At 35.5% G+C, this 26,395-nt stretch overlaps 1 protein-coding gene across 1 annotated transcript in view; it reads left to right on the top strand.

The window, feature by feature from the left end:
* ERBB4 (erb-b2 receptor tyrosine kinase 4) overlaps positions 1 to 26,395 on the top strand; it is a 922,327-nt gene that overhangs the window by 682,853 nt on the left and 213,079 nt on the right. Inside the window, exon 16 of the mRNA XM_059703027.1 lies at positions 4,113 to 4,187. Within this exon, the coding sequence (XP_059559010.1) occupies positions 4,113 to 4,187 (75 nt within the window). The remainder of the gene's footprint in view (positions 1 to 4,112; positions 4,188 to 26,395) is intronic.

The raw sequence follows: 26,395 nt of genomic DNA, 5'->3' as shown, positions 1-26,395 counted from the left end.
TGTCTGTTAGTATTAGAGGCATGATTTCATATTATTAAATTTAATCTATGTCTTACTCTTTATTATTAATTCTTTTTTATATTTTTAAATTTAGTGAAATAATTTCTGTTGATGGAGAGGAGGAAAGACAAGCTGTTGTGGAATTATTGTCTACACTATTTTAATTTTTAAATATTCCTCCATTTTCATTTAAGAATTTGGATATTTTATGAAAATATATTAACAATAAAGATTTTTTTTAAAAAAATCTCAACTATGTTACTGGCAAATATTAAACAGCTCAATATTTGAAATTCCAGATATTTTATAATGTTATGCTGATATGTCATAATTTCTCTTTCTGATATTTCCATAAATGTTCTACTGTAGAACACTAATTTTATTGAAAGTCATATCATTCCATATCCTTACTGTGCTAACTAGTTGTTTATATAAAGTACAGAGTTGAAATAGAATATACATCTTTAAATACACATTGACTCATATTGAGAAAGGATAGTACCACTTCAGCCAAGCCCTCATTCTTCTTTGTCTTCCACTGTTTCTTATCCCCTCAGCTTATAAATATGTTTAACTCTCAAACATCCTACACAAGTCTCTCAACAAATTTTCTTTAGCACATGTCCTGTCCCCTCTTTCTCTCTCCTTCCTTTTCCCTTGCCTCTGTCTTCAGTTAGCTTCTCAATTCACAACAACCTAAATGCTAGTGAGCTCAACAAGGACAACTGAAACACTGTCAGTAGTTCTTATCTTACTAGAGCTCTCCTTGCATTTGACACTGATGATTACCCTGTTGCCTGGAGTTCACTTCTGACTGGACTTCAAGGATGCTGTAATTAATTCATTAAACTCTGTTATTTTCCCTCCTGCTTCTGACATGAGCTCATTGCATGTCATTTACTCACTAGTTATTGAAGTTCCTTGAGTTTCAGTCTCAATCTATGCTTTTTATTTTTTCCACTTTATAGATTCTTCTTCGGCCATATCATTCACTTACATGGTTTCAATTTTCTCCTGTATGCTATTTCAAAATTGATTATTACACTGCGCCTTCAGCCTCTACCCCCACCCTCCAGCGACAGATTCATTTTCTAGCTGCTGAGGAACATTTCCTGCTGGATTATAGAAGAGCCACACTAAGTTCGTACCAAAACTGAAATTAGCAACTCCTCCTGCCCCAACACGCCCAAGAAAACGATCCTCTTCTCTCATTCTCTCACTAACGGTGGCACTGGTCTCAAAATTAGAAATATAAGTCATTCTTAACTCTTTCTTCCCCTTTCATCAAAAAATCAGCCATCAACTTCTCTTTTTTCCCCCCATACCTTCTGAGATATTTTTTTTAATCTGTCCCGCTGCTTCTATCCTAGGTACCATTTTCCTAGTTTAGTCCATCATCTTTTGAATAGACTAAAAGAGTCTCCATAACAAGCATGTCTTCCTGGCTCCCAACTGGCCAGTCTCCACAAAGAGATCTATGGAAAACACAAGCCAGCAGTTTCGCTACTTCTTTGAAACCCTCTGGTGGTTTTTTATAATGTCTGTGCCTGAACAAAGAGGCTTCAAATTCTGGTTCCTGTCGCATGCTCTAGGTTCTACTTTTCCCTGTCCCTACTGCTTCATCTATCCTCTTCATTCAATTGTGAGCTCAGCCCTAGCAGGTTTGGCTCAGTGGATAGAGCATGGGCCTGCAGACTGAAAGGTCCTGGGTTCAATTCCAGTCAAGGGCACATGCGCTGGTTGCGGGCTCGATCCCCAGTGGGGGGCATGCAGAGGGTGGCCGATCAATGTTTCTTTCTCATCATTGATGTTTCTCTCTCTCTCTCCCTCTCCCTTGTTCTCTGAGATCAATGGAAGCATATTTTTAAAAAACTTGTGAGCTCATTACAAAGAGGCAAATGTCTAACTCATCTTTTCTTTTTCCACCTCGAGATCCTAAAATGGTAGGAATGCTGATTAGGCATGCAACACAATTTTGTTTTGTTTTTAATGAGTGAATGATTTTTCATTATTCACACTTTTTCCTCAAGTTTAATTTCACTTTGAAATATTTTCCTATTTTTCAAAGATTATTATAAAGATATAGATTACAGCCCTAGCCGGTTTGGCTCAGTGGATAGAGCACCAGCCTGTAGATCAAAGGGTCCTGGGTTTGATTCCAGTAAAGGACATCTACCTCTGTTTCAGGCTTCTCCCAAGCCTCGGCCCTGGCGTGCAGGAAGCAACCAATGTGTTCCTCTTACATTGATATTTTTCTCTACCTTTCCCTCTCTCTCCCACTCTCTCTATAATATCAATGACAAATAACCTCAGATGAGAATTTTTTTAAAAAAAAGACATAGATTACAAACTAACCATAGCTTTCAAATTCTCATTCGGAAATAAGTACACTATTAATTTTCCAAAATGACAATGCTGTATATTTAAAAGTAACATTTTGAAGAAAATATAATAGGCACTTCAAAAAAATAAGTTCTTCAGACTTGAATAAGAAGAAACCATGATAAGACAATTTGGAAGCTTTTAAATTAGTTAATTTTCCATTTTCAGAAAAGGTTTTAATTACAGATTATGGTATCAATTCAAAACTCTGTGCTCTATTTATTTATTTTCATATTAAAAAAACTTTTTATAATGTGTTTCCCATATACCTGTATGTTAAAAAAATGTCTGACTTCTCAAAAACAATCCTCAAAACAAAAACAAACCAATTCAAATTTTTACCTAGTCTGAATGTTATAATATATTTTTGAAACAGGAAAATAGTGACATAATTATTGTTGGGCATAGTAATAATAGTTCACCAATGTTTTGTTATTTAAAAATATAATGGACAGTCTGGCTTTATGCACGATACATTTGTTATTCATTATACAGTGATTTTAACATCAACTTCTTTTTCTGTTTAAGAAATTTTAGTTTGGAAAAAGTCATTTTCATTATCACTGAATTAGACAGTTCTATAAATCATCGCTGTATGAGGAATCTTGATAATGCACTGGAGCTATTTGTCTTTGATGGGGGAAAACAGAAAGAAAAGCAATTCAAGTACATTGGAAAATGGAAAAAGAATATTTCTAGAATACATCAAAATGAAATTATAGGGACTGTAATTTTGTGTACTTATATTATTTCACTTACTAGTAAATGTTAATCTCAGTGTATTTTTAGTTACCTGAGTCTAAACATATTCATTTCCTTGGAGAGGATTAATTTATTTGTTATTTTTTACATTAAATATTTTGGCAGTTTAAACCAGTTTTTGTTTGCCTGTTATGGCACTGCTCTTTGAAAAAAGAGTGTCAAGATAAACGGTAATATGGTGAAACCAGTTAATTTGCTTTTTAAATGAATTCATGTTTAAAGATAAGTATGTTATAAAGACAGTCACAGCCAAGGAATGGAATAATGTGATTATGTAAAATATCTATGAGACTAGCATTAAAGAATGTTAACTCACTTTCTGCCAAAGTCAATCTTTAATGAGTATTAAGCATCAGGTTATTATATGATATTCAATAGTATATGTTTCCTTTTTTATTGACTTTGTGTTTACATAAATTGAAGAGCTTTTAGATGAAACTGTATGCATGAAACCAATTATTGCCATGGAAATATCAAGTTATTCATCAAGACATATAATCATGAACGATGCAAATGAGTAGAAAGTATTAGAAATGAGCAATATGCGTTTGGAAACTACCCACAAAATATAGCAAAATGTCCTTTTCTGTGGATATATTTCTTTGCATTCTACGTGGGTGGTATTTGCAATTTATTCCTGTGTATCCGTGCAGCAATAATATACTCATTGCCTTTAAATTCATGGTGTTCCAAAATTGTCTAATAACTATAATTAAGAATTTCACACAATTGGTATTTATCTTATTGATTTTTTTAAATGACTAATTTTTTCCTTGTATTTTTAAAATTTGGATCTTCTGCAGGTGCATAGGCTCAAGTATTGAAGACTGCATCGGCCTGATGGATAGGTACTTGGTGTGCTTTCTTCCCATGTTCTTCCTGGAGGCTCCATGTGTGAGCACCGGTGCATGTGTGTGCATGTCACTGTGAATGGAGAATGATGTTTTCTGTTCTGTAATTGCCTGCAGGTGTAGCGGTCCCACTAGTCATGACTGCATTTACTACCCTTGGACGGGCCATTCCACTTTACCACAACATGCTAGGTAACATCTACCATGTTTCCATTTTGTCACTCAAATTATCCCAATTATCATGGATGAAAAGTACTAACCAGTTGGGTGAAGTTTATAATATGTTAAATTAGGGAATTAGGAAGACATATAACACTTTACTTTTCAAGCCACATTTCTTACCTCTTCTCACTTCATTGATTATGACTTCAAATCCAAATTAGTAATATAATTATTCTAAATTTTATACAATCAAACAGAATTAACTAATTTTGAATTAAGTCAGCACTTTTATAAAATAGTTCATTCTCAATTCTGTAGATAACTTTAAAAAGAAATATTTTAAGGGAGGAATTTGTAAAAGTTGATGTATTTTTATAAGATGTTTGTTATTTGATTCACTTTCTGATTTTATATTATTTTGAACTGATTGGTATAAGCTCTAGATATCAGAATTACCATAGATTAAAGGCAACAAATAAAATATTTTGTGAAGGTAAAAGTACAAGGTGGGATTTAAAAACAAAATGTGTCACTCACACACATACAAAAACCTAAGTATGAATGTAGTTGCTTAATTCAGAATCACTCCAAACTGGAAATTACTCACATGTTCTTCAGTTATGGTATATCCATACACTGTAACTCTCCTCAGCAAGAGAAAGGATGTAACTGCTGACATGCACCAAACATGGGTGGGTCTCAGAAACATTACTCTAAATGAAAGAAGCTATGCTTAAAAGAATACATACTGTATGATTCTATTTATATGGCATTCTGAAAAAGGCAAATTGTAGGACAGAAACTCGACCAGTGTTACCAGAGGCTGGGGCAATGAGGCATCAGGTTGACTACAAAAAGGCATGAGGAAACCTGGGGGGGATAATGAAACTGTTCTGCATCCTGATAGCAGTGCTGGTTGCACGAATGTATGTGCTTGTCAAAAGTCATAGTCCAGTACATTAAAAAGGATGATTTTTACTGTGTATAGATGATAACTTGATAAATTTGACATTTAAAACTCATATATAGGAAAATAGTAATTTTACAACATTATGTAGAAATATTGTTTGCTTTCTTTATGAAGCATTTATTGTATTTTTTGGAAGAGAAAAAGCAGTGCTAAATTATAATTAGCAAAATGAGAGTTTTGGATGACTTAATGATTGTTAATGCAAACCATCGTGTTGAAATATCGCATATGTAATGTAAAAGTACATCAAGATAAGTGTAAATCCCAGTGAGTTTCTTCAAATGCAACATTGGTGTAACTGTCAGGCGGATCAAGAAGAAACACAATAGTACCAGAACCAGAAACCCTTTTGTGCCCCTTGGCAAGGGTAACTGCTGTCCTGAACATTAACACCATAGGTCAGCTTTGCTATTTCTGTACTTTATATGGGGTGTCCCAAAATTCACGCAAGAAGTAATTTTGATAGAAAACACAGGTTTTTAATTAAAAATCATAAATATTTATTGATTCAGAAAGTATACAGTATAGGGTTATGAATGGAATAGTACATCAGGTAAATGGCCTCCATGGCTTTGCTGGCACATATGCAAAGCTGTGGTCTTCATTGTCCCTGCTCCTGGGCCATAATTGGTACTTGGTAATGCTTATCAAATTGAAGGGATTGAAATCAAAGGGCAACATATATTAGAATCTGATTCAATAAACCAAGTAAAATTAGGCTTTTATTTTTTGTTGTTGTTAATGCTCACGCAAAATTCAAATCTTGAATTCACCTTTTATATAGGGTGAATTTTGGGATACCCTATATAAATTATAGAAATTGAATCATTGTTTGTACTCTTTACATCTGGCTTCTTTGTCTACATATTATATTTATGAGATCCATTTATGTCATTAAATTTAGTCATAGTGTTTAGATTTATATGGTATTTGCCTTTAAGTATTTTTAAAGCAATCAAATAAGTGCTATGTCAATAGTTTTGTTTTTTAATGAAATAAATAGACAATTAAATTCTAAAAAACAATGTATATGGTAGACTTCGGTGATTTATACAATAGTGGCACTTTGGCACTTGGGCACAATCAAGACTAGTTTGTAACAGTTGTTTGGAACAAGGCCAAAATTATGACAAAACAAAAGTCAACACACATGAGAGAGAGAAAGAGAGAGGGAGGGAGAGGGAGAGAGAGAGAGAGAGAGAGAGAAAGAGAGAGAGAATCTTCCACCCCCAGGTCCAAATTAAAGTTTTTTTAAGTCAAGACTTATTTTAGATTGGAATGGACCTATATTCATGAAATAATTTTTCCTCCTTGAGTCTTTGAGTCTCTTTACTGTAACTTTAAATGGTGTTTTCTTTCATATTTGTTTTAATTTTTTTAAAAATAATGATTTCAACCATCTAGTTCAGTGATGGCGAACCTTTTGAGCTTGGCATGCCAGCATTTTGAAAAACCCTAACTTAACTCTGTTGCCGTGTCATATATAGAAATTTTTTGATATTTGCAACCATAGTAAAACAAAGACATATTTTTGATATTTATTTTATTATTTAAATGCCATTTATCAAAGAAAAATCAATCAAAAAAATGAGTTCACACGTCACCTCTGACACGTGTGTCATAGGTTCGCCATCACTGATCTAGTTAGAGGCAGTATAGTATGGTGATTAAATATGCAATCTTTGGGATCAGACTTTCTGAGGTCAAAGCCAGGCTCTACCATTTTTTAGATGTATGACCTTGGGTAAGTTCCTTAATTTATCTGAGCCTCACTTTCTTCATATAAAATAGTAATATTAATATAGTTCATAAATTGGTTGTGAAGATTGAATGAGTCCATAGAATAATGCCTGACTGAGATAAATCACTCAATATGTGTTATTTATTATTTCTGTATAGATCAAGGACTTTTAATGTTGGGGATGGGGAAAACACCTCCCAGGGGAGGAGGGAAGTCACTCAAAGTGACCCAGGTAGCTTTCATATGTAGCTCTACTTTGTTGGTCCTTTGCAGGAAGGGAAGTGATTTCTTTCTCACTGTCATGAGAGCCACAGGTACCAATGGCAGTAGGTCATAGGCAGAGGCATTTACAGAGACTGAGAAAAGTCTAAAACCATAGTGATTGATCACTTGTGGTTTTCAATGCCATATGAGGTTGTATAGCTCAAAATCATAGTGTACTGTCAACATACAAAACATGAAAACTTTAGAGAATTTTTATGAGTGAATTTGAGTTTATTTACGCCAAACTGGTGACATGTCAGGAAGCAAAACCTCAAATGTTCTGGAGAATGACAGTTTTACAGTGCCTTCTTTTTCTTTTTCTTTATTGATTAAGGTATTATATATGTGTCCCACTCCCCCCTCATGCCCTCTTACACATCTGGATTTAAGGAGGGAACATAAGGAAGATTACATGAAGGTGGGAGAAAGCAAGGTACAAGATAGTTAACAAGATCGTGTGTTCCCTTGAGGGTGGTTAAGCCTCCCAGGGGTCTGAAAAAGAGGTTTACTCAGGCATTTCAGTGGTGAGTTACCCTACATACCCAAGCACAATGGACAGGGCTTGCTTAAGGCTAAGATCAAACTTGTATAGGCTTGGGGCATGACCACCCACAACCTGCCCTATTAGGAATTTATGATCAGATCAACCTGTGAGGTTACTTTCGGTCAGAGTTATTACAGAGCCTCATTTTTGTTCAAAATATCTCATTATTGACTTAGTATTTCCAGCATTTAAACAAAAGGGATTTGGTAATTTTTAATCCTATTACTTGCCTGGGATCCCAGGCCATTCTCTATAGTATCAGATTAATGCACTTAATTCAGATTAGCTTTGACAAAAATACATAGATAATCAAGGCCAGCAACAGAGACTTGATAGTACAGTTCACCTATCATTCCTATGAAAAATCACGTGTACACCTTTGTGCAGATAAAGAGCCGGGGTTCTTGAACATGAAAGCCTGGCTCTCAGTATTGGCTCTGCCATGTTTGGTATCTGTAAAATGAGATGATAATGGTAATTTTTAAACTGGGAATTTTTAAACCTAGTAAGATTGGTGTAAAGATTACTTGAGATGATGCACAGGATCCATTAACTAGTATATGGACCTTATGACAGTTCAGTCTCTAATTGAAATACTGGAAAAATAAATCTTTTTGAAAATATGAGGTTGTGATATATGTATATATACATACACACATCAGTATGGCATTAATTCAATAGTTTAGTTGCTACAGAATTGACATGTTAAATTTCTCAGGTTTTAAGCATTTCAATTTTCTATGAGACTTTTAAATATAATGATTTCAAAGAATTCATAATAGGGGGCCAACTGTTCCTTTTAGAAAACTGTGGATATATTTAATTAATACCTGTCTTAAAATGTAATACTTGGTTTAGACTTAAATTTAAAGCAATGTGACTCTGTTCTTTGATTCCATTGACTTGTCAGAGGCTATTTATAAGGCAGTTTTGAATTTACAGGAAAGGTTTAGATTGTACACTTTGGAAGAGTGTTTCTGACTGTGGGGAATTTTGGTGCAGGTTGAATGAAAAATGAAATTAACAACCTTCCCCATTTCAGGTCTTTATATTGCAGTAAATGCTTGCTGCTCTGAAATGGGGTGGGTATATATACATTTAATTGAAAGCAGGGGACTAATCAAGTAATATTTCAGGTAATTTACCTTTTTATAAATTCATGATGTTTTTTTAAGCTTTTGTCTTAATTAATTAAAGTGGATCTTATATATAGGCAGGGCAAAAAAAAACATGATAGAAAACAATAACTTTAAGTTTTCTAAACGATGTTGTGACTGGGAGAGTATCCAAATGCCTGGTTTTCTTCTTAGTCAAATAAAAATTTTAGTCACCGGAAATTTCCTGAGCATGTCAATGTGGCTGTTTTCAAATACTGAGTTCATACTCCCTCCTGCCCCTCCATGCTGTATGCTGTTTCTTAAACCAGCAGGAAAAAAGATTGAAGATTTAAATGAAAACAGGTGAAATGTTTCCAACCTTGATTGACTTTCATTTTCTAAGCAGTGTTATTCTTTCCCAAGCTTGCAATTTGTGAATTGGTTATCCACACTCCATTTACTTTCCAGGCTGCTGCTGGCATTTCTTCCAGAAAGATTGGATAGTATAGAATAGAATGTGGCTGTTTCTTTACATGTAGCCTCCTAGAATATACTACTTGCAATTAAATAATACTTGATATGTTAGAGCTTCTCCATGCTTTCCTCCTCTGAATTGTATGCCTGAGAAATAGAATTTATATTGGATGTGCTTCCTTTTCCATCAAGAATCTTATGAAGAAATATGTTCAACAAGTTCTTTTTATTATTTTTAGGTGCTATCTATTGTAGCTTGTACAATGCTCTCTTTATATAGATTCTAATAGATCAAAGCATTTAGAAAAAAACCAAAACATTAGATTCTATTCTAATTTAGTTTCTTTGTCGAATATATACCCAAAGGTTTTTATAAACTTCATCTCTTATTTCACTAGAGCCTAAATTTATTCATCTTAACAGGCAAAGGCTCTATTGGTAAACTGTTCTTTGTTAGCAATCCAACATTTAAACTAATATTTTTTTTGAATTCATGACAGAAATTATGAAAACTACTAGGTATACATTCAAGTATTTTTATCTGGCTTATCAGCTCCAAGTTAATTAATCTAGATGTTTCACAATATGATAGAGGTCACTGAATTCAGTTTAACTCTCTAAATCTCACATGGGCAGGTATTTGAAACGTTTTATATTCCTGTCGCATTTTAATGCGTTTGTCACATTTTTACTTTATGGTAGAGTGGTTATTACCTAAGAGGTCACGTAACAGTTTATCTTTTAGCAGCGTGACCCTTGTGTGATATATGAGAGAGACTATGTGATATTCCTGGCACCACTTTCAAGAATGGCATAATCTTTTTCCTTTGTTTGTTTTGGCCTCATAACTTATGTCCAAATCGAATGGCCAAAATGGCCTATAGATGGTTAGCCAAGATGAGTGGCAGTTGTGTTATGATCCCTAACTCCAATAAATAAAAGCACACAGGCTTTTTATTATAAGTCTATCTTCATCCCACCACATTCTGTATATTAAATTTACTTTTTTTTTAAAATATATATTTTATTGATTTTTTACAGAGAGGAAGGGAGAGGGATAGAGAGTTAGAAACATCGATGAGAGAGAAACATCGATCAGCAGCCTCCTGCACACCCCCCACTGGGGTTGTGCCTGCAACCAAGGTACATGCCCTTGACCGGAATCGAACCTGGGACCTCTCAGTCCGCAGGCTGACGCTCTATCCACTGAGCCAAACCGGTCAGGGCTTAAATTTACTTTTGAATTAGAGTTTGCAGAGGTAAAGAAAGATGTGAGTTTCTTCTTTTCAGCTGCGTTGTGTTTTACACTTTCAGCACTCATAAAATACAAAATTATCAAAGAATTATAAGGCAAGAGTAAAATAACTCAGTTGTTAATTACTCTTCATACAGTTAAAATAGTTACTTTAAATGAAAGTATTTAGTAGCACAAAGTTGTATAAGTGGTCCTTATAGTGATATCAACGATGAGAGAGAACCATTGATCTGCTGTCTCCTGCATGCCCCCACTGGGGACTGAGCCTGCAACCCAGGTACATGTGCTTGAGTGGAATCAATCCCGGGACCCTTCAGTTTGTGGGCCAATGCTCTATCCACTGAGCAAACCGGACAGGCAGGAGTCCTTTGTTTTATATAACCATATAAGGTAAGGTCGCAATATACACATTGACTTAAGGTGTTCAGTAAGCAGTTACTTGTGAGCAGTAAGCTATAAAGAGACAAGTAGGAAAAAACTGCCCCAGTGTTAATACCAAACTTGTGGCCTTTCTATGTATTTATCAGTGTAGTGAGTCTTCCCCACGAGTGCTCCTAACCTGCTCTGTTCAGTGTGGTGACCATTGGCCATATGTGACCACTGGGCACTTTATCTCCGTTAAAGCAAATTGACGGGTGCTGTAATTGTAAAAGGTACTCTGGATTTTGAAGACATAGTATGAAAAAGGGAATACAAAATATCTCATTCAACTTTTGTTGAATATATATCCAAATATTTTTATAATCTTCATCTCTTATTTCATTAAGGCCTAAATTTATTCATGTCATGCTTACATGTCAAAATTGTGGATATATTGGGTTAAATAACATTTTATGTTCATAAAGTTTACCTTTTTAAAATATGTTTACTAGAATATATTAAATAACATACTGGTTTGCATTATGTCTCTGTTAAGTAGCATTGCTCTAGAGTGGTCATCATGGAACTTGAATACTCTTTCTAGTGAAAATATTTTCATTACACACATCTTTGCAATTACGTAAATAGAATTGATGATAGATATTTAAGAGTATGAAATACAAATTTAATGTAAATATAGATTACAATACTTTTTTTTTTTTTTTGCTTCCCCACCTTGGAGGTCTCAGATTTTGATTCTAGAATGTCATATCTGGATAGAGAGGTAGTAGGCCTTTTCCCTATGAATGATATTTTGGCAACAGATTTACACACAAGAATGGTGGAGGCAATGCTTTTGCATATTCACAGAAGGGTGTTAATTTTGCATCTTTAATAGGTGACAGATGGAATGAGTCAGACTCAGCCAAGGAAAAATATCTGTTTGCCTAAACTCATTGTCTGTACCCGTACATTTATATGTCCACATGGATTTTTCACAAGAGAATACTAAAATATGATAATTTGAGTCTGCTTTTAGAATTTCTGGTTTTGTCTACACTTTAAATTAAAAATTAGTTAAAGATTTAGAATTATATTGTACAGACTCTCTTTAAATTGTGTTTTGTAGCCAATATTTCTATTAAAATATTGTTTCAGTTTTTATGTCATAAAAAAACACTATACAGAAAAATTTCTTAAATATAGGTCAAAGTTTATATATATATATATAGTTATATATATAGTTATATATATATATAGTTATATATATAGTTATATATATAGTTATATATATAGTTATATATATTTATATTCATAAAAGAATCAAAATTATTTCCCCATATATCTTAAGCATACATTGTATTAGACCTAAGTACCTTTGTTTTTCGTATTTTCTGTATATCTAAAGGAATCTAATTAACTGGGACCCCTTCTGTGATGTGATTACATAAAATCATGTGTACATATTAACTCAAATTGCTCTCTTCATGCTTTTTTCTTATTACCACAGCACATTTCCTAAGTAATCATTCTTTCATAAACATACAATTATTTTTACATACTATGCATGTAGGCAGGAGCTAATTAACAGAGAGCACTCTGATTTACCAAAGAAATTTCAGTGATCTCATTCTCTGCTACCATCCACCTTCAAAACCAAAGTGATATAATTTCATTGTAATTTTACACTAACTCAGTACTAAAGAATGAATAATAAGGGAAGCGAAATACACCTCTAATAAACTCCAAATGCTTGTAGCCATTGCAATTTTTATGGTATTCTGCTACTCTGCTCAGAGTAAAGAATTCCATATGCTTAAGTCATTTATAGAATAATTATAGTTACTTTTAGTAGAGTAAAAATAAACAACAATCCAAAAATCTCTTTCCATAAAAAGTTTACTTGTAGAGGGGGAAAATAAAGTCTTTTTATAAATGAACAAAGCAAAATCTACACCCAAAGCTACTTTTTTTCTTTGAAATTCTAGATCCCAAATTCTAGAGTTCAGATCCCAGCTTCAGATCCCAGAATGGATAGCTAAATTATTCTAAACCAAGAAATAAAGAACCAGTGGGAAAATCTCAACATTTTTCCAAAACACTCTCAGATTTAGAAGCTTATTTTCACCATTCTTTAAAAAATATCCTCATATATTTCAGTTGCACTAAATTATACTTAATTTTTATGAAAAAATATATGAAAATACTCATCACCATTACCATTTTACTAATGGGGAGACAGGTTCAGAGTAATTAAGCAATTTATAATAATCACTTAGCTAGTACTAGAGGCCCGGTGCACGAATTTGTGCACCAGTGGAGTCCCTCTGCCTGGCGTGTGGGATCGGGCCAAAACCAGCTCTCTGACATCCCTCGAGGGGTCCTGGATTGCGAGAGGGCACAGGCCTGGCTGAGGGACCCCACCAGTGCACGATTAGGATCAGGGAGGGATGCAGGAGGTTGGCCAGCTGGGGGGTGGTGGTGGGGGCAAGGGACAGCTCCAAGGTGTGTCCAGCCCATCTCATTCAGTTCCTGATCAGCCGACCTCAGCAGCAAACTAACCTACTGGTGGGAGCATCTGCCCCCTGCTGGTCAGTGCATGTCATAGTGAGCAGTTAGTTGAGCAGCCTTCATTAGCATATTACGCTTGAATTGGTTGAACGGCTGACCAGTCGACTGGACACTTAGCATATTAGGCTTTTATTATATAGGATGTGGCAGAACAAAGATCTGAGTTCAGGTGTGTCTGATTCTAAAGACCACATATTTTTCTTTCTACCAGTCTGGTTCCCAACTAGAAGAACAGTTAAGAGCTATTGCTATGATGAGGATGACTGAATATTTTATAGTCTCCTTAAACAATGTCACCCTTTGTCTTTCTCCTAGCCCTAAAGTTATTTTACCTATTGAGCCTTCCTCCAATGTCTAGTATTTTGCTTTTTTCCACATGACATCTTTTTGTCTAATAATACATCTGGCGATACCTCCCATGATCTAAGCGTATACTCCTGTATATTAGAACATAATGTAAATATATATATCCTTAATATTTCCGTGACTAATCTAAAACATTTATGAGTAAATAGGCTCAGTTTTTTATCTTTTCTAAAGTGTCACTCATTTATAAATTCTGGAAAAATGTGGTAAAATTACTGTGTTATGTATGAGAACCACTTCCATAAGACCTGATGATTCTAACTGATTGTTGATAATTTTACTCCACTGTTCTTACCTGTAGGATTTATGAGATGGGGCGAAATTGATTGAGAGTAGTAATGAGTTCAGGTGGTAGAGTATGAATCCTAGATTATGCATCATTTTGTTCTTTGTGTTTGATAAGGTGAAAAGTTATTTATGCTAAGAAATATTCTTCCCATGATTGATGCAATTAAAAATACCATATTCTTTTTTAAGGGAGATACTACAGCAGGTGAACTCAAAGGAACAGAACTGCTGGTCTTAGAATAGGGCACTTGAACTAAAGGTTCTAAAGGAGGTAGAGTTACTGGGAATATAAATATTGGCTGTCCCAAAAATGTCTACACACACTTTGAATAATTATAAAGGCAGTGTTTATTAAAATACATTTCATTTTCAAAATTGAGCTATCAGCTGTTATGGTGTGTATAGATTTTTGGGGATATCCTGTATTTGGGATAATGAATTGAAGTGGGTGGCTGAAAGTATTGGAAATGAATAAGTAGGGAATTGGTAAACCAGAAAGTTGAATGGAGATGGAGAGAAGTGGGAAGATGTAACAAATATTTAGAATTTAACATTCATTCCTGAGCTTAACGATTAGCTGTATTTGACATAATTAAGAGAAGAAATGGTTAATAACTACTCCTGGGCTTCTAGCTTTTAAAATCGGATAGATATTGTTAATATTAACTGAGATTTGGCACAATAGGTGGGTACTAAGCTCATTATGAATTGATGTGTTGAATTTGTGGTGATTTTAACAAATCCAAGTGATGTTAAATGGGAATTTTAATATACAGATTTGGAAGTCTTTCTATCTGCAGATATGAATTAAAAATGAGTAGGAAATACAGAGAGTCAAGTGTTGATATATTTTGAGAAAATTGCATATGAAGAAAAGGAGTCAGATAGGGAAATAGTTGGAGAGTAAATTATATCAAAAGAAAGACATTTGAAAGATGTATGAAATTTGAGTCTCATTTGGAAGATCTTTAGAGAGTGAAAGGTGGGAGATACCGGGGAGAAAAGAGGTCATCAATTGTGGTAGTCTCCTAAAAAAAACAAAAAATCTATATTAGGAGCCAAAGGAAATGTGCAAAGATTAGATTTGGAGATTAAAAAAAAGCCCATCACCCAGTCATCAGGAGAGAATAAGTAGAGGATACAGAAAGGAGATGAATTGACAAAAGCTGAGGGAGTTTCTTTTGAATGTTCTACATTCTCTCTGAAATTGTAGATGAAGTTATCTTGCCAAAAGGAAGGACGGTTTTGGTGTCTCTGCATGTGTTAAAGAGGTGATGGTCTTGAATAATAAATTCCAATAGAAATTGTGCTAATTTTCACATTTAAAATATTCGGTCACTAATTCATAAATCATCAATAATTCTCAATGTGTTACTTTACACATATTGAACTGAAGGTCAACATATTTTATTTTTGCATGGAAAATGACAGGTTATGATTTGCTATCAGTGATTCTGGACTCATTAAATTAGAAGATCATTAAATATTTAATCAGTATTTAACAGCATCCTGAATGCATTATGAGAAATTAACAGATTTCAATACCTGTAATGATAATTGCAAATGCTAATATATAAGAATGATTCCAAATTACACCATTACTACAAACACCAACAATTGTGTAATTGTGCAGGAACAGAATAACAGTATATTGGGAACTCATACTGAAATATTTTTTCAATATTTTTTTGGAAATACCCTTAAGTAAGGAATTATGATGAAGAATACCTCACAAATGAAATATCTTTGGCTTCTGATTGTATTGGTGTAACTAAATTTATCCTCAAGCAATGATTACTATCTTAGCAATTAGTGCTATACACCTCCTTTTTAAACCTAAAGCAAGTAAAGGTAGAATTTATCACCCTGACGGGTAAAGCTCACCAGCCATAATTTAGGTATTTTTCCCTTTTTTTAAAGATTGTTTTCTTTAATATATTTTAACATAAAATTTAAAATTATAAAAGTAATACGTACGTAGTGTTTTAAACGTAGGTGCATGTGTTTATATGTTTGTTTTTCCTTCCACCCATATATCTGTATACTAATATATTATACAATAATAAAGGATTTTGTTTATGGAAAAGATATGGAAACATATTCCACACATTATCAGCAACTTTCTTTACTCACTGAATAGTACATTCTGGACAGCCTTCTGGATCACTATAACTTTTTTTTTTAAATGTTGCATTTATTTTCTGTTGATGTACTACCAATCCCCTATTGAGAGATTCCTTAATACTTTTAGATTATTTACCGAATGATCCTATACAAAACAAAGAGATTTTAAAATATTATATCCTGGATGTCCAAAGCAATTCATACCATTAAATGTAGCCTAATATAAATAATATAACTAACTTCAATAATAGAAAAATAATAGGCAAAAAACATATTGAAAAATTAATATTACAGCTAGGATGAGAGTTGGGTTCATGTAGATGTTTTTGTTTAATTTTGTTTTTACTGTAGTAGTAATAATTTCTTTTGCATCCAAATTAAATGGTTTAAGCAAAGTGTAAAAGTTGTCTTGACATTTTGTCTGAAACTATTTATATTATCTCAATGTTTGAATTGACATAGATTCCACTTTTTTCTTTGTTTACATTATCTGGTGGCTCTAGTTCTGTATTCAGAACATCTTCAGAATCCTAATGCCTTCTAAGCAATCACTTTAGTAAAAAATGTGTTTTTCCCATAATTAGAAATGTGTTTTAATTAAGGATTGGACATTTATTTAAGTTTTTATGAATTATATTGCTAACCATTTATTATTAAACTAGTGGCCCCATGCACAAAATTCATGCACATTAAAAGGGGATTAATTAGAGGAAATATTTTAATATTGCTATTTGCCCTTTCTCTATAATAGAAGTGTCAGAGATTAAAGAAAATTAGTAAAATGTATATAAAAATCTTTCTCCTGTCAGAGTCTGGGGTGCACCATGGGACCCAGAGTCAAGTCCCCACCCACCCGCGTGCACCTCAAAATCATGCAAGACCCAGACCCAGCCGACCTCCCCCGCCCATTGGGCTAGATCCAGACCATGTCGGTCCCATCTTTTTCAAGCCCCGCCGGGCAGGGGGTGCAGCCTCAGGTCCCCTGGCCTGGTGCCAGGTTGGGGGGCACAGCCTCAGGTCCCCCAGCCTGGGCCAGGGCAGGGAGTGTGCCTTGAGGTCCCCCATAAAGCCCTGCTGGATGGGGGACATGACCTGAGATCTCCTGTCAAGCCCCACCAGGCAGGAGGCATGGCCTGAGGTCCCCTGGCCCAGCACTGGGACGGGAGGCGCACCTTGAGGTCACCCATCAAGCCTTTCCAGGTGGGGGGCATAGCCTGAGGTCCCCCAACCTGGCACCAGGGTGAGGGGTGCAGCCTGAGGTCCCCTGTCAAGCCCCATGGGGGCAGAGGGGGTCACAGCCTCTGGTCCCTGCTGATTGCTCATTAAGGCTCATTATGGGAACTTGGCCTCCACTGTGGGTGCAACCATCTTGTGTTATGGAAACCCCTGCTTCCGCTGTGGGTGTCGCCATCTTTGTGGCAGAGTGATGGTCAATTTGCATATTCCATCTTTATTATATAGGATTACTAGAGGCCTGGTGCATGAAATTCATGCACTCAGGGGTAGGGGGGATCCCTCAGCTCGGATTGCGAGAGGGTGCATGCCAGGCCAAGGGACCCCACTGGTGCACGATTGGGGCCGGGAGGGATGTGGGAGGTTGGCCAGCTGGGGAGGGACTGCGGGAGGGCACCAGGGCATGGCCAGCCTGCTTGCTCAGTCCTGATCGGCCAGACCCCAGCAGCAAGCTAACCCCTACTGGTCAGAGTGTCTGCCCCATGGTGGTCAGTGCACATCATAGTGAGTGGTTGAGTGACCTTAGCATATCATTAGCATATTACACTTTGATTGATTGAATGGCCAACCGGATGACCAGACACTTAGCATATTAGGCTTTTATTATATAGGATTTTAAAAGTGTTTTTGTGAGTTCATAGTCAACCTCCCCTTAGTATATAAAGCAATCTATTCTATGTTAAAATTATTACTTAAAGTGAGATGCAATGACCAAAAGTCCCCGAGTTCTCTGTGGAATATTTTAAAAGAGATAGACAGGAACAGCCTCTCTCTCTCTCTCTCTCTCTCTCTCTCTCTCTCTCTCTCTCTCTCTATCTCTATCTCTCTCTCTCTCTCTCTCTCTCTTTCTCTTTTTCCTGCAGTTACTTCCAACCTACTATGAAACCAGAAATTAGAAAAATTAGATATTCATGTTAGCCAAGTTAAATGCTAATTAAGAACTCTTTTGTTGTTGTTGTTTGCTTGTTTCTTTTTTATTGGTCTGCTAGTATAATCTTTCCTTGAGGTTCATAAGTTAGGAAAGCATCTTACTACTTTTGAATTTTATCACAATTTGAAAAAAGATAACAATGAGCATGCTGTCCATTACAACATATTTGAATTCCAAAATATAGAAACTACATCCTGGAGGAAGCTTTCCAAGCTTCTCTTTAGTGGTACTTATAAAAGTATAGGGCACCCTCCCCCACCCCGAAAAAATAAAAGTGTTCAGTCAAGAATGATGGCCAAAACCGGTTTGGCTCAGTAGATAGAGCGTCGGCCTGCGGCCAGAAGGTCCCAGGTTCAATTCTAGTCAAGGGCATGTATCTGGGTTGTGGGCACATCCCCAGTGGGAGATGTGCAGGAGGCAGCTGATCGATGTTTCTCTCTCATCAATGTTTCTAACTCTCTATCACTCTCCCTTCCTCTCTGTAAAAAATCAATAAAATATATTTTTTAAAAAAATAATGATGTAGGTAAAGCCTAATGAAAGACCAGGAGGGTATGAAAATTAAGCAGAAATAATAGATGCACCAGGGTTATTAACTGTTATCTGGAAAGGAATGACCATTGGTTTCATGTATTAGTTTTATAAATCTGATTATCTTGAGATAATTCATCTGGCAGTTTAAATACAAGAAAAGAAGAAAAAGGTGGAAAATCTGGATATAGTTCTTATTTCAGCAAGGACCTTACATGGCTAAAAGTAAAATAAAGCCAGATAGTAGTTGGCTTCTATAAACAATTTTCTGTTTTGTTCTTTTAATATAACAAAAGGCTAGAAGTAAGTAAATGCTGCCATTGATTCCTGGATTCTAACATCTGTGCCAGAATTTTCTTATCTTTCTGTTTTGGTAGAAGAAGGCTACTGTAGCTGTAAGGACAGAGTGGAGGGACAAGCTCCATCAGGTGTACCTGTCCTTTCCCAGAATTCCTTTCTCCATCTTTTGCTTTCCTCTCATTGGTCAGAAATGTGTTCACACCAAGATGTAGAGAGACTGGGGAAGTTACTTAGCTTTTTAAAAATTACTAAATTAGAAGGTGTTAGGGAGTAGGTGATTGGGAATGACTGTTGGTTTAGTCAACCAGGGACTTGGTTACAGTGTGGTGGGGTGAGAGATCAACTAAACTACAACAGGCAAACAAAATGATAACTGGTTTCAGGATTATGTACAGTGCTTTTATAAGAATATATTACTTTACCAATTAGCATGAAATCAGGAATAAGCAAATATTAAACATGTTCAGAGAAGTATTAAATAAATAAGTCTTACCATTGTAAATATCTTTCATTACAGATATTTAAAATTGTGCTTTTAAGTTTAAAAATAGATAGGAAGTTCAGAAACTGTTGATGTAAATATGTGCTTTTAAGGGTTTATTTAAGATAAACAGTATGTAAATAATTATTGAAGGAAACTATTCATTTGGTTATTTATTTATGTAACAATTATTTAGTACTTCTTTTCATGAGACAATAACTTTGCCTTCAAAGAAATATAAAGATATCTGTGATACGCCACCACTTTAAAGGACTTATATTTGTGCTTTAAAAAATAGAAACACCATTATTTTACACTTTATCACTGAATATGTAAATATAGTTATTTCTCTCTCTAAAGTTATTTGAAATTTAAACATAATTCATGAAAATAAAACCCTTAAAATGACAACTTTATTCTAGAACTTTTAGTTGAGCTAAATTAAACTAGAAATCAGCAGATGCCATGAGATATGTTAGAGGTAAATTATATAGATTTGAAAAATTTTTGCCCTCAAAGGAATAGATTTTACCTAAATAAAAAGAGGAAAGGATTAGTAAGAGGCAAGTATTTGATTATATGTTTATACATTTTGGGCTAGCTTTAATAGATGTAGCATGTGGAAGAAAACAGAAAGATAAAATTGCCCTTTACCAAAATAGGAGAGCTTAGAATGGAGCAGGCAATACTTTTGGGGAAGAGAGGGAGTGTTAGAATTAAAGATTATTTAGAATTAATAAAGATGATATATACTAGTAAATATCTGAGTAGAGACATCAAGAAAGCACCTGAATATGAATTCAGAAGACAGGTCTGGACAGAAGCTACATATCTGCTTATCGTTACATAAAGAGTTGGGTGATGTCATATCTAGAGAGAAAATGTAAGTAGAGGAAATAAATGCAATGATGAAGTCCTGGCAACTCCTAGCTTTAAAGGTCAGGGAGATTAGGAGAAAGCTGCAAAAAGGACTGTAAAGGACTAACCAGGTAGTGGAGAAACTTGCAGGGAGTGCTTTGATGGAACGATTAAGGAGGACACTGTTTTGAGAAAGGGAAAGTAGTCACTCTTATGAAATGTTACTACCTGATTGTTTAAGATTGTCTAAGATGCCCTGGCTGGGTGGCTCAAGTTGGTTGGAGCATCGTCCTGTGAACCAAAAGATTACAGGTTTCATTCCTGGTTAGGGCACATACCTGGGTTTCCGGTTTGATCCATGGCTGGGGGATGTAGACAACTAATAAATGTCTCTCTCTCTCTCTCTCTCTCTCTCTCTCTCTCTCTCAATCAATCAATGAAAGCATATCCTCTAGTGAGGATTAAAAAACAAAATAGTATGTCCAAGAAACGACTGTTAATTTGACAGACAATAAGGAAACCACTGGTGACTTTGACAAGAGCTGGTGTAGTGGAGAAACAGAAATTAAAAATGTAATAGGAGTTAATTCAAGAATCAAGAGAGTGGAAGTGAAGTGAGCAATTACAGACAACTATTAGAAGATAAATGCAAAGGAGATATTTTGCTATTTTCACTATTGTTCCAAATACCAAAATATCTCATCAAATAGAGTAATTGCATTTTCTTAAACAAATTACTACCCGAAATATCCCATTTGCTATTTGATTTATTTAGTGATAATTATTGAGAATCTTAGAGAATGTTATTAAGAGGTATAGAGCAATAAAAAGTTGGAAATAATGGTCACTAACCTCATAGTGTTTATAATTTACCTGGAAATAAGAACTCACGGAGAATAATTGCAAATAACTAAATCAACATTAGTCTGAGAGTATATAAGAGAGACCCAGAGTGCTAGGGAGAGATATTCATGTAATATGATAGCAAAGTGTAATGAGTTGGGTCTCAGCGATGGCAATAAAATTGAGGCTGTTTATTAGCCTTTAGTAGTTTATATCTGGAATATAAGGTTGTTCCTATGAAAACTACCAAATCATAAAAAAATAAAAATAAAAAGGGAAGCAGCCTTTTATAGAATAGATATGTTTATCTTTTTAAATTAAAGAACGTTCTTTATAAATTTTAGTATTTAATGCCAAACTTTACATTCTCCAAAAAGGGGCTGCCATGAGGGCTCAAAATGAACAGGAATCCATGTATGTTTAGTAAGGCATCTGGCTCCAGCATGTGCTACCTGAGGTGGCGAGCAGCTCCACGTACAACAGTATGAACGGGATTTATAATGTATTGAATGTGTATCTTAGCAGTATGTTATGCTTGCAAATGATTGCCCTCAAAAGGTCAGTAAGAGGTATGAAGAAAAACAGATTGAAGCAACAGAATGCACCTTAATGAGAGAAATCAAATCACATACAATAACAGGGCATCCAGAAAACAAAAGGTAAAGCTGGGGAAGGAAATAAAGAAAAAACAAACAAACAAACAAAAAAAACCCCTTGAACTATACTTTTTCTCTTTTGCTTTTTTAGCATTGGGGCTGGGGTAGGGGGGATTGGGGGAAAATTCAAAGGGAATGACATTGTTATCTGTAACTCTCTTTATTAAAAATGCGGTGCTACTAACAAAATAAGCAAAGAAGTTTCAAAATTATAGGAGAAACAAGTGGACACAGACATTTAAAAGTAGATAAAACCTATAATGATATAGCCATATATCCTTCAGTGCCTCTAATTTACATATTCAAAATAACTAAAAACCCCACCCTTCAAGGTGTTGTCTTTCTTCTGATTCCCCTATGTCCATTGTTGCCCTTAAAAAATAAAAGAAAAGAAAAGGCAGGCATTTTGACAGCAAGATGGGTTAATTTGGGAATAGTAGAAGAATAGCAATTTGGGACCAAAAAAAAAGTATGGCAAACCATAGGCAAGTCTGGAGAACAGAGGAGAAAGGTTTGCTTTCACAGGGGAAAAGAGGAAACTGGGAGATTTGGAAAAGTGAGGGTGGTAATGGCTTCTCATTGGCTGAGTGTGGCAGTTTCTCACTGGCTGGGCTATAAATCCCACCACAAGCCTGAGGCATCCAAATAAAGAGGCTCAGGTAGTGATTGGCAAAGGTGTTTTGCCTGGCAAGGAGAAATTGTTCTGCTGTGTAAGTCTTCCTGTTTGGGATTTGGATGGCAGTGTGTGAGAGCACCATCTTCAGGGCTTCCCAACTCCAGTTTAAATGAGGTTTCCTTTATCTATACTAATAAAAGGGTAATATGCTAATTAGACCTGGAGACCTTCTGGACGTCCTTCCGGACAAAGCTATGGTGGCAGGGCCAAGGCAGAGCAGTTAGGGGTGATCAGGCAAGGAGGAGGGCAGTTGGCGGTGAGCAGGCCGGCAGGGAGGGCCAGTTGGGGGGAGCAGGCTGGCGGGGGGGACAGTTAGGGGTGATCAGGCCAGCAGGGGGGGCAGTTGGGGGTGAGCAGGCTGGCAGGCGGAGTGTTTAGGGGCGATCAGGCAGGCAGGCAGGTGAGCAGTTAGGAGTCAGTGGTCCCAGATTGGAGAGAGTGCAGGCCGGGCTGAGGGACACTGCCCGCACTGTGCACAAATTACATGCACCAGGCCACTAGTTTGTTTATAACAGTGTGAATGAATTGCCTTATTAGCCTTCCACTCACCCAGGCATCAGGAGGGGTTCAGCCATCTTTGATGACTCTTTTATATCTCCTCACCGTGAGTTTATACTTTTTAAAAAATCATTTCTGTTATTGTAATGCTTTTCTGCCTCATCCCCTATACTTCCCAAGTCATTGGCACTGATGAGGACTATTAAAATAGTCAGCTAACTAGTCTTCTTAAAAATATCTTCGTTCCCTGGCTTCTCTTTGCAACTTGCTACCAGAATAATATTTCTCATATAAGCTTATAATCATATTTTAATGGAAGCAGTAGTCTTTGGAGCTAAAGCTGCCAAGATTCAAGTCTTGCCCATCCACATAGAATGCTTGTGACCTTGGGCAAGATGTATGTAACCCACCACAGATTCATCATACATAATTAATTATGTTGGAAGAATTATTTGGCATCACATGCATAAAACCCCTAGTAAAAGTAGCTTCATTCTTTAATCTTGCAAGAAATGTTCAGTGAGCCTGCATGGATATCTAAAATCCTGGCATCTGCTCCCACAGTTGTACCTGCCTCTGAAACTCTTCTCCCATCACACTTCCTCCAAATCTTAAGAATTCTTAAAGGCTATCCGCTCCTCAGTGACCACTTGGAGGTCCTCTCAGAAGGAAAGGAGCCTCGATCAGCAGGGTAAAATAAGTAGAAAACTTATCTGAGTGAAAAGAATGATACTTCTAAGGGATGACATTTCCTTAACAATTTGGTGAAAGCATTTTATTTAAAAAATGTTTTTATTCTAAGGCGAGGATTGGGGTGTATAAAAAGTATACTAAACTGAAATGGAATTTTTGGACTGGAACCCGGATTCTTTGTTCGCTGGAGTCAAAGAGTGAATCCACAGAGAGAGGGTAGTATAGCAAAGGTGGAGATTTATTGAAGAACAAGTAAAGACTCGCATGTGGGGAGAGGGAAAGAGTCCCACAGAATGGACTCTCACATGAGAAGGGGGAAAGGGTCCCACAGACTTCCTGTTTCCATGGTTTATAAAAGCTGCAGTTCCTATGTCCTGATATCCCCTCTGATTGGTTAATATTCCCTTTTGAATTGGTTACTTTAGTGATTCCTGAGGCCCTCCTCCCTCATAGTCCTTCCATTCCTTCTGGGCTTTCTTCTTTCTTTATTTGGTAAATATAGACCGATTTTGGCTACTTCCAGCTCCCTTGTCATATGGAAATGTATCTGCACCTGGCTTCCTTGTGTTTTGGAGATGTACCTTCTCCCAGTCTGTAGCCCTGTGTTTTTCCATGGACCCCAATTCTAAAAATTCCCTAAGCCTGCCTATATTCTCCTAAAGTTCCTGTTTTAAAACTATTCAAAGATGTTTATATACAGAATTGCATATAAAGAGAAATCAAACTATTACTTTTAAAATTGGGTTGTAAATTCTCAGAAAATGAGACTGCTTACATCTGTATTATGTAATTTATTGTGCGCAGTAAACATCGCACAAATGTGTGGCTTAATGCTTTGGTAGCTATAGAGAGATGCATTTTGCAATAGGATATAATCTCAGTTGATAACACAGGTATCTGAAATTACAGTCCTTAGAATGAATGACAATTTTGAGGTTAAAGAAAATTTAGCATATGAGAACAAAGAATGGTGTCTGCAATGATTTAACCTCCTCCACTTTTTTCATAAATCAAAGTTTATGAAAATATATTTACTGCTTTATGAGAAGCTAATAAATTCCAGAACATGTTGAACCATTTTGGTAGGTAATGCAACTGAAGTTAAGAGCTTTATCCTCAATTTTTTAATCTTTTGTCATATTGCTTCAGATTACCATGTCTATGAAATGAGTACATAATAGGATGGAGTAGTACTTGTAGATAATGTATTTTTAATTAAAAGTTTGCAATGTTTTGTTTGTGGTATTAAACATATTTATGTATTTGAACTATGTAGACAATGATAAAACTGCTCTCCTAATGTAGACATTTATGATGCTGTTAAATAGATGTAAACCATGAAAAAAATCTGAGCACCAAAAATTGATCTGAAGTCAAAATAATTGACCTTTTATTTTATTTTATGTTTTTACCATATAAAATTATGTTTATTTTGTTGGTAAAAATAGTTGAATTTCACCAGTAAAAGGACCTTTAAAATAAAAGTTCTTTCTGGTCAGATTCTGATTCACTGTTTTATTTATACAAATTCAGTTATTTTTCAATTACACGTCAATTAACCTGGAAAAAATTCAGAGGTGTAAAATTCATAGGTGAGTTATAGATATTCTCAGGATGATGTCTTTAACCATAGAATGATTGCTCCAAAAATCAAATGTACAAGTTGTATACTTTCCTATGACTTGTAAACAAACAAACAAAAAAACATGGATATGTGTAAATATTGCCTATAAAGAGAAGGAAGAAATTACTGTGAAACTGTTAGAAATTTTTCTCAGTTATTAATCCTAGACTAGAAATAAAGAACCCAGATGATGTTACATATTGATGATAATATTTCCACTGAAATGCTTTGAAACTCTGATTTAAATATGTAACATTTACATATTGAATATCATTGAAAACATTTTATTTTAACACATGAAGAAAAATCACGAAACATTCAAATTTGCTTAGGAAGAGGGAGAGTATGCTGAAAGTCATATGTTTCGGCACTTATGTATATCCTGGTCATATTTTAGACATAACAGAGGAATCTCAAATTGTAATCAAAGCAGAGACATACAAATACTGTGACTGTCAACTGAGGCCTACATCAGATTCTGACCCAGATCACATTCATTTCCTCAAAAGGAAAATGTGTGTCATATTTATAGAGCAGGTGGAATTCTGGGTCAGAATAAGCACAATTTGCAGGAGGAAAAAAAATCCTGTTAATGCGGCTCTCCTTGCCCTAGGCAGTGACCCTTAAAATGTCTTCTGTGGAATTTCAGTGTTTCCTAGTGCTTCAAGGCCTCCTGTTCCAAATCCAAGCTGCTCTGGGGAAGACTGAACCGAGTGGCAGCTCAGAGGCACTGTCAGTAGGATAACAGACACTGCTTGTCCTTGCCTTTCTTAAAGGAAATGCAATTTTTAAAGCCCCCCGCCCCCAAAACACCCTCTTAACTGAGAAAACAAATGAAATGAATCTAAGTAAAGAATAAT

The sequence above is a fragment of the Myotis daubentonii genome, chromosome 7, assembly GCF_963259705.1.
Source record: "Myotis daubentonii chromosome 7, mMyoDau2.1, whole genome shotgun sequence".
Taxonomy (NCBI): domain Eukaryota; kingdom Metazoa; phylum Chordata; class Mammalia; order Chiroptera; family Vespertilionidae; genus Myotis; species Myotis daubentonii.
Note: the sequence above shows the minus strand (reverse complement) of the source record. Positions and strands in the feature narration are given on the sequence as shown.